The 10,015-nt window shown below is 45.5% G+C and overlaps 1 protein-coding gene across 1 annotated transcript; it reads left to right on the top strand.

The window, feature by feature from the left end:
* Positions 1-2: 2 nt before the first annotated feature.
* Positions 3-9,179, top strand: pdss2 (prenyl (decaprenyl) diphosphate synthase, subunit 2). Its single transcript, XM_085932094.1, has 8 exons — positions 3-443; positions 2,341-2,475; positions 4,143-4,341; positions 5,649-5,723; positions 6,108-6,281; positions 6,514-6,645; positions 6,726-6,761; positions 7,482-9,179. The coding sequence occupies exons 1-8, from the start codon at positions 202-204 to the stop codon at positions 7,635-7,637; spliced, it is 1,149 nt and encodes a 382-aa protein (XP_085788220.1). The 5' UTR covers positions 3-201; the 3' UTR covers positions 7,638-9,179.
* Positions 9,180-10,015: the final 836 nt, after the last annotated feature.

Raw genomic sequence — 10,015 nt, 5'->3', positions numbered from 1 at the left:
GACGTTTGCGGCTACGTTTGTAAAAGATGGCGGCGCACAGCAATAGGTCGTGTGTTGTGAAACAGCGAGTTAGGAACCAGTGAGTTGCGCCTGTAAAAGAGAAAACGATGAACACATGTGGCATCGAAAGGACCTCGTAGTAAAATGGCATTAGATACTTGGAAGGCGTCTAAGAAGTGCTGATAGTATACAAGAGAGAAGATGTTTGCACCTCCTCGACTTCCATGTACTGTCTGGTCCGTACCAGTGCGGAGGACAATAAGTCTATTCTCCAGCCCAGTACCTTCAAACTGGAGTAAAGTGGTGTCCGACGCCGAGAAGATTGTGGGTTATCCAACCTCTTTCATGAGTCTCCGCTGTCTACTGAGTGACGAGTTCAGTAACGTCGCCATGCATGTTAAGAAGCTGGTCGGAAGCCAACACCCTCTACTTAACACTGCAAGGTAAAAATACCTTTGCTTGCCTTATTGCGTTTAATCTGACATCGAGGATCACAGTCAAGTAATACTTGCAATTGTTTGTTTTGTTATTGCTGTTGTTTTTAATTCACACGATATGATATTTAGTACATCAATGAAAACATGTGACTTCCAATCGGACACACCTCAACGGTGATCTCCGTCGTGCCACCGCTAATGACAGCACTTCCTAAACCACCGGAAGTCCGCCAAAATAATGCACAGCAACGTTAAATAAAGCGTGGCATGAGAAGGATGAGAAAAGAAAGCTCATCAAAAGTTACCAACGAGTCAATTCCATTTTCTGAGGAGCATCTCTTTTTTCTGAGGAATAAAAGATGCTCCAACAACCAAATACACAATTCTGGTCTGTTGAAGATGCATTCAACACGTTTGTGATATGATCATTAAAAAACGTGAGTAAAGTCCACATTGTGACTTGAAATTCCTTCATTGTACAGTTTCAGGGAAGAATTCTTCCAACGTCTTTATAAATGTGGTAGCCCTGTGAAAAGTTCCTGCACAGTCAAGTGGAAGGCGTGGTGACCTCTTCACAACCCTTTCAAGATGACAGCAGCCCATTTCTCTCATCTCCTCTGTCCCCCCCACGCTCACTCTTTTGCCATGCTCTATTCCCTTGCTCAGGATTGATTGATTGATGAATGAATGCTGTTGTAGATAGTGACATAAATATGAATGTCTTGCGAGCCAGGCCTCAGACCCTCACAAACGCTCAGAAGACTTGAGGTCTTTTCTATTTTGCAGGTTGCATGTGAAGGGTGAAGGGAGCTTGCTCCAAAAGGTCAATACTGTTTTTGGACAAAGTGGCATGAGGAATTTGTTCAGTGGAAGGTGCAATGACTCTCTCTTCTAATGGTTGTGTGTTTTTCCCCATAGCACCAAAAATGTCAATCATTTATATAGTCATTCTGTCATCCCTGTCTTTTTTTTTTTTTTTGCATTCTCATTTTTGCCCAGGTTTTAGCTCCACTATGTCTGCATTCCCTCCCTCTTTTCATGGTCCATCTCCCACATCCACTCTGTCCTCCCCGCCTTTCCCTGTGGTGCAGGGGTGGGTCAAAGATGGGGGGCCGGGGGGGGGGGGGGGGGGGTCTGGGCATTGAGCAGTGGGGGTGTGGCCGCCTGTCTCCTTCGGAGCCCCTAACGAGAGCGTGATTCATGGCCCAAGGCGCTCGCTCTCTTAGGGACGGGATTAGAGGTGCTCTGTCTAAACGCTCCCACGAGACATTAAAAAGATATTTAATCTAGCTTCCACATAAACAGGCAGCGAGCGTTGCGCTGTGTGCGGGCAGGCGGGCCTGCCTTTCTTTGTGTCCATGCATTATTTTGTACAGTATTCCAGTGACTGTGTCCACTAACTGTGTCACCATTTTGAGAATTTATGATTTCAGTTCAGCAAGTTGAACAGAAGCTTCATCAAAGAAAATACGAAGGATATGAATTGCTTTAGCTTGGCTGTGTGTTGTTTTTAATTGTGACCACTTGCACAATCTATGTGCGTGCGTGTTTGAATGTTTTTTGGGTGTGTGCGTGTGCCACTTATGAGCTACCGTAGCTCGGGCTCATGACAGCTTTTGGCAAAACATAATTCTAAAGTGACAGTAGTGGAAGGAAAAAAATATCCTGTCACCCAGTCTGAGTCATCTTTTTCAAAAGCTGCCATGAAGAGAGAGTTTGATGACTAGAACAGCCAATTTCAGGAAAAACAGTCAACAGGAAGTTTTTGCTTTTGGCATGTCTGTCACGGAGTTCAAAAATCTCGTAGCCATACTCAACTCCACATGCTGAGGATAAAAGCAGGTGGAAGGGCTTGGTGATATGTCGCAAACGCCGGCCTAATCGCTCCTCTTGTTTTTTGCAGAGGTTTTGTCTACGACAGCAGGAATAACCTTCAGATGAGAGGCCTGGTTGTCCTTCTTCTTTCAAAAGCCGCAGGACCGAGCCACGCGTCGTCCCATCCGTTAGCTCAGGACATGGTCAGCGGCATCTACCCCAGGTAAAATTTTGTTTGCCAACCTTTATTGAGACGTACGCAGAGGTGTAACTGTATTTTGTTCAGGGCACTCGCCGTGTGTTCGGCTCAGGTTGTGACGCCCTGAAAGGAGTTCTTTCTTTTCTTTGCTTGCTCATAAGTATGTGCGTCGTTGAGCAGTGTCTGTGTGGAAAGATCCGACTACACTTGTTATTATAAAACATGCTTGTTGTTCCTCTCTCTGGTGCTTGTGTCACACTGGCGTACTTTGCTCGCATCCCTTCACTGCGCTGTGATGGACATCTTGACCCCGCGCGCAGTACGACTTGATCACCTCATTTGTGCTTCCAGCCGCACGCACGCACGCACTCACTCACTCACTCACTCACTCTTAGCTCTCTCAGGCTCATTAGCACCTCTGCTGATGGCGAGAGAGAAGGTGCGGGATGATTGAAACCTCCGGGGGAGATGGTCTCCTCCCTCTGACAGGCAGCATTTGTAAAAGATTCCCCACTCTGCTGCCTGACACTGATGATTCACCAAAACAGACAAATGATTGATGGACAGATGGCAAGTATGAATGCTTATGTTGATGCCCTGATAGGACAAACATTGATGAGCCAAACCATGGGATGGATGGATGGATGGATGGATGGATGGATGGATGGATGGATGGATGGATGGATGGATGGATGGATGGATGGATGGATGGATGGATGGATGAATTATATTCTCCATCTTCCAGCCACCGCTCTTCTTTGAAGTCACTCTCCCATCCTTAATGCAAAAGCAGACAGCTGAGGGAGGAAAATGGCATAGAAGGCTCAGGACGAGAGGCGTGGCGAGGGGGCGTTCCAACTCGGCAAGATGGCATCAGTTGCTATGCAACCAGCCACCAAAGCTATTTATACACAAGCCCCCTTGTCCCCCTTTTTTTTTTTTTTTTTGTTCCGCCCAAAGCCCCACAGATACATAAGTGGACTGAGAGACAAAAGCTTTGGGACATACTGTACGTCGTGCACAAGGAGTTGAACTCATTCCTGCAGGTCAACTTGTGTGCCCAGCAAATGATTATTTCACACTTTATCATCATCATCTTACCACTATTTGCTGAATATAAAATGACAATGGAAATGTGTCCAGTGGCTGAGAATGAAAAGCTGCAAAACTATTTTTTGCCAATGCACCTTAAGAACAAGCAACCTTCAGGGAGCAATTTTTTTTTCCCCCATGTACTTATTGCAACCGCCGTGACAATAGGTGTGATTGAGAAAAGCAAACTACATTACATTATTGAATGTTAATCACCCCTTTTTTTTTTTCAGCTGACATTGAACTCGGCAATTACCTGGCTTGGATGTGCGTGTGTGGGTTTTGGTGTTTTGGGATGTATGTGTGTGTGTGTGTGGGGGGCAAACAGGCTCATCAGTTTCTCACTGTGGCTGAAAAAGGTAAGTGGCTATCAGGGCACCCGAGCGACCCTGTCCAGATGAACGAGCTCCATCCAGCACGTGATTTTTCACAGAGTGACAATGAGCGTGAGTGTTGCCAGCTGCAGGCTGCTATGAAATAAATGTGCTTTATGCAGGACAAAGCCTTTTTTTTTTTTTTTGCAGCTACCTCATTGATGCTGACCCATGAAAATCTTTGATTGTAAAATGTCTTTATTTCCTGTTTTGTCCGCACGGTAGTCAGCGCAATTTGGCAGAAATCACCGAGTTGATCCACACGGCGTTCCTGGTGCATCGCGGGGTGGTCAATTTGAAAGAGTGGACGGCTTCTGACGGCCTGCTGAAGGACATGGAGTTTGGCAATAAAATGGCTGTCCTCAGCGGAGACTTCCTTCTCGCAAACGCTTGCACCGGATTGGCACAGTTAAACAACACCAAGGTAATCTGTGCGACTCTCTCATGAACAAAGAAGTTGTCATTGTCATCCATTGAAGTTCTGCAAAATGTCATTTTTATGTCAATATTTCTACCTATTCTTTATGTAAATGCAGTTACAGGCAGATGTGACATTCAGCCATTTTCTACAAATTTAAAACAACAATTACTTATCAGACCTGCGCCAAGCTGAATTTTGGACCATCCCACTTTCCATAACCCTTGGCGTTCTAGTGCGTGTGCATTGTAAAGAAGCGCTAATATCAGGTTGTTGAAGAAAAGGATTAATTGGAGGCAGAAACCGTCATCAGTGTATATTCTCAATCACTCGACCCCAACCTGTTCCTGCCTTGATAAATCACCTTCACGGGAACCTCTTCATCTGCTACACTCACAATATCATGGTTTTTTTTGCGATGTCATTCTGATTGTCATCATCCAATTTCAGTGAAGTGAATAATAGTTACTTTTTAGGTACGCCCCATTTTCTTTCATTCCAATAACAATGCACCACATGATGAAACAAACTTAAAAGTTTCGACATTTCTGATAAAAGGCAGAAAATTGATGGAGGGGGTCAAGATCTTGACTTGACCTGATGATTGTCTTTGAGCTGTCCCAACCTATGACAGTGATGGAAATGATATGTCATGGCCTTGAGAGGTGGTAACCTGTGCTGCCGCCGCCGCCGCCGCTTCAGTCAAGTAATCTTGGCCAGCAGCTCCGGTTTCTTCCCTTTTGCAGGCCCTGTCGGCAAAACACGATCCGGCTGGATTTGGGAATGGAGTAAGGTGGAAGCAGAGGGAGAGCTTATCTGATACTTTCCAAAAAAAGCCCCCCCCCCACACACACACACTTCCCAAGACAGGGAGAGAGACACCAGAGTAACACTGTAGGCACATTGTCCTTTCAGGTCCACGGGTGAAGCTCGGGTTTCCTCAATATTTTCCCCCAGATGGATTGGGTTACTCAAAGGGCATTGGCCACAACACACCAAGGATGTCGGCAACGTGTCCCGCCCGATTCAGTCGCTCGTGTTGAATATTGTGACCAGACTCTGGTGTGGCGAGGCATAGTTTCTGCAAGCTCAAATGTAGCCGTGCAAATTTACAAGGAAGGCAAGGGAACTTGGATTTATCTTACTTGGATAAATGTCTCATCAGCAGGAAGGATTTCTACTGTCACAGACGCTCCTACTTCAACGTGACACGATAATAATAAGTACTTGTTATTAAAGATGACAATCGAACCGTGTGTTTGGGTGGCGTTTTGAGTCAGGAGCCCTCTCAACGTCTGCTTTGTGTTTGCCAGGTTGTCGAACTGATTTCCAGTGCCATCGGTGATTTGGTTCAAGGAATCTACTATGAAAATTCCAATACGTTTGAGGTGAAGCACCACTATGCACATTGTTAGAAATTGACATTGGGATAGAACTTTTCTATCATTTTGCCAAGCAGTTAGGATAGTGAAAAATAATTTGTATTCATCGATTTTTATTTATTTATTTATTTATTTTTTTGTGTTGCATGTCTGGCATGGATGTCATTAGCATTTTGATGGGATGATTCACGTTTGCCGGGAGGAAATATCTGACTGCAATTATTGTAGACAGGTTTTGTGAAACTTTTGTTCATATGTTTGTTTTAGTGAATGTAATTGTCAGTAGTTTTCAAAACAAGACAAAAAGCTCAAGTGATTCCCTGAAATGTCCCCGTTCAAATCATTCAACTTTATAATCCGTACTAGCCAATTGAAGTTGAGTTTTTGCAGGAGGATCTTGTCAGCCCAGAAGTGGATACAACGGCATGGGAGGAGCAGGCCTTCCTGTCTCACGGAGCGCTGCTGGCCAAGAGCTGCCAAGCTGCAATGGAGCTGGCACAACACCATAGCAAGTCCCAAAGACTGGCCTACATGTACGGCAAACACCTGTCCTTAGGCCACAGGGTGAGTTTGGACATTTGCTCTTTTTCCTCAAATCATTGGGACATGGCTCAAAAATCAAAGTATTGCCATTCGAGGAGCTGGGGATCCCAGCATGGGCTGACGTGGAAATGGCTCTTTTGCATCCAGCTGTTGATCCTGCTCGTGTGGATGGAGCAGTGGAACCGGGACCGGGCATGGCTCACATTGATTGGCTTTGTTAAATTGTCCGCGCTTTCCTCCCTCCATCCCGCAGCTAAACTCCGACCTGCAGCCTTTCGTGAAGAGCAACGTGGGAGAGCAGGTGTCTTTCAGTTTGAGCGCCGCCCCTGTGGTTTTTCACCGCCACATCGTTGGCCCTGAGCGATGGCAGCAGCAACTGCAACAGGTAATTCGGGTGCGGACTCAAGCAAAAAAAAATAGTTCAAGAAGTTTCTGATTGGACTTCATTTTTTTTTTCTTCATCAGGCAAAAACAATGAGAAATCACCTGGATTATTCCGAGGTAAGCGCAATTTGTTCTCTGATGCAAAAGATGTCATTTGACGAGTTCATATCAAAGTTAAGTGGAGGTGTGAAAGACGGGGACTGGTGGGACGAGATCGGGCCGCTTGAGACCGGGGGATTATTTCGAAACCAGAGCAGGATGGATTAGTTACCGAGGCCTATTTGTGGAGAAGACATTGAGGCTTGAAAACACTGCCATTGTGGGAGAATCTCCTTCAGCTGGAAAGGACACATGGTGACAAGTTTGCACGGGAGCGGAAAATCACCTGACGTAGGGGTGACAGCTAGCTAGCTAGCCTAACAGCAACCCCGTGACCTCGGGCCGAAAGGTGTTTGCGTAAAAATGGAATTGTGGCTCAACAAGCCGACATTTCAATGTAATCCACATGTGAAGAGGCATGGCTTCTAAATTGATCATGTGCCAGGGTGAGCTTGAGCTCTTTTATTGAGGAAGAACAGCCTTCGGTGCTTAGCACCTGTAAAATTCATGAGGTAAAACGCCCACAGCAAAAAAAGAAGAAGTGCTCCGATGTCATCAACTTACTTTGGACATTCTTTGAATTTGTCTTTGTTACCCGTAGCAATTGTTATGTCGAGGAATTGCATTTGTCACACTTGACGTGAAAATAGATGCTTGTTATTGTTCAAGTCTTCTCTGTTGGGCGGATGATACAAATATGATTGTTGAGAAAGACTCGTGTTTTGGGTCTCTCCGCAGCTTTTGGCAGCGGTGAAGTCAGAGAAAGGCTTGAGCACGGCAATCAACTTATGCCGTTACCATGGCAACAGGGCTCTGGAGGCCATCCAGGCTTTCCCCTCATCCGAGGCTCGATCCGCCTTGGAAAACATTGCCTGCGCCATCACCAAATTTTGAGCGGGATTCTCTTAAAGGCACCACAGCCTTTTGAAGGTCCTTTTTTTGCAGAGGCCAGCAAAGAAGAACCACAGGACAGAAAAGTGGACTTGGGAAAGCAAACCAAGCAAAGCAGGTGCTCGCTCACTCACTCACTCACTCACTCACTCACTCACTCACTCACTCACTCACTCACTCACTCACTCACTCACTCACTCACTCACTCACTCACTCACTCACTCACAGAGGTAAACTGTGAATGTGCTGAATAAAAAATAAAACCATTTTCGGCTCATGCTTTGAAGGGATGCAAGAATGAATTGGAAGTTTCAGGGATTTTACAATATATTTAGCTTTTGTTTGATTTCGATGAAAAAGCCCTGGACAAAGTGTGATATTCATTGAGGTTTTTCAATGGGGATTTTCAAGTGAACATTTGATGGCATTTGCCAAATTACACAAATAATGCTGTTCTGTCAGATAAAACAATTGTTGCGTTTTCAACTTGATATTCCCTCCCAAGAGACGGAGGGAGGGACATGTGTGTCACTTGATTGCATGTGTGATGTGATCCAAGTCAAGTCAGGGGTGGGCAAAGGTCACCCAACTCTGGGCCCGGCCCAGCCCACCCCAGCCCAGCCCAGCCAGCCAGCCAAAAGACTGAAACTCCGCCAAGCAGTAATTATTAATGAAGAGACTTGAGCAAATGGACAGGAAATGCAGAGCTATTGATTTGGCTTGGCTGGCCTGCTCCGAGCCGTGCGACTTGGCGCCAGCCAGCCAGCTCCGGTGGCATGTGGTTTCCCCTGGCCGCTGTCTGCAAGGAGGAGGCGGCTCAGGTGTGAAACTACCCAGCCCGGGCCTCACCTGGAGAACACAGCTCAGGGAACTAATGGAGATTGGATTTTTGGAAAATATTTGGTTTAATGGAAGCAGAAAACATATAACATAAGACAACTTTAAACAAACAAAAAAAAAGCCGCCACGTGCCGCTAGGGTGATCTCCGTCAACTTGCTCTCAGTTTGGGCTTCCTATGCCACCCTAGCGTCCCGTTCACAGCGTGTGCCAAGAAAACCCTCGGGCACTCCATGAAATATTCATCCTCGCCGTGAGGAGACATGAGGAAAGGTACATGGAAAGAACTAAACAAGGAAGGCAGTTGGGCCAGGACCAGAATGTACCAAGCACTTACTAAACAAACTTTTCCCCAAAAGAGAAACTCTGGCCTAAAACGCTGAATGTAGTAGAAATATACCTGCGCTTAAAAAATGTGCGCAAGTATTTTTTGCTTTTGATTGAAAGAATCTGTTTATTATTATTGTTGGTTTTTTTTTTTAATATAATCAAGGTACATGTATTTTGGGTCTGTTTAAAGATCAACTAACAAAGTCTTCAAGTTTCCACAACCACTGAATAATAAGAACTCACTTTGCTCTACCCCTGGTCGTCATGGTAACAAGTTATCCTTTGTGTATTTCTACAGAGGAAAAATACCCAGAAATTGTTTGAAAAAGTAGTAAATTCATATTTTGTTTCTTCCCCATGCCAATGACTGTATGTCTCCTTTATTGTTGACGTTGACCAATCACGAGCGTTAGTTGAATTTGAACGGGCAATTTGTGGCTAGTCGTGCATGACTTGGGAACGCTCTTTCCGTAAACACCTGTGAGCGTATTGCTGACAGTGATGGATGAGAGTCATTCTCCCGTGATGGCACAAGTACGGCTGAGCGAGCGCCCCTGCTCCACACAGACCAGCATATTGGCTAAAAATGACACTTTAATGAGCTCCTTCCTTGGTGTGTTAAGTGGCGCACGCACGCCGTCGCCTGGCTGACCCCGGGCCGCGCTTCCTCCCGCTGCACAGGCCGCATTCGCAGAGCAGAGCGCCACGGAGGCAGCTCATTAGCCGACTAATGAGAATCACATCGGCCGACACCTTGAATTCTCAGATGGGCTCTCCATCCGTATATTTGTGGACTTGACGGAACATTAAGCTGTTAGTATGTGCAGTGATTAAAATGATTCTTTTTCTATTAAGCTTCAGCTTTCAAAGAAATGGCCACAACCATTTGTGACACCATCAAGTCGGGTGTCAAAGTCAATACCCCACACAAAATATCATAGGCTAACTTACTTTGTCAAAGACGTCAGTTGTACCCTTGCCACGACCGAGCAAACCTGAATGATGGATCATATTCCGTTGCGTTTCCCAGAAGAGAAACGGAAGAAAACAGACAACATTTTCAATGTTTACATTTGAGTCAATTTCTCTAAAGCAACACAGAGCAACAGATTGGGTCAAGATTGGAGGGGGGGGGGGTTACATTTTTGCAAAACTCATTGGCAACCTGACACGTTACAGACGTATTTGATTGCACATTTCTACCAATATCTTA

This window comes from Syngnathus leptorhynchus, chromosome 15 (genome assembly GCF_054491065.1).
Source record: "Syngnathus leptorhynchus isolate UIUO chromosome 15, UIUO_Slep, whole genome shotgun sequence".
Lineage (NCBI taxonomy): Eukaryota > Metazoa > Chordata > Actinopteri > Syngnathiformes > Syngnathidae > Syngnathus > Syngnathus leptorhynchus.
Note: the sequence above shows the minus strand (reverse complement) of the source record. Positions and strands in the feature narration are given on the sequence as shown.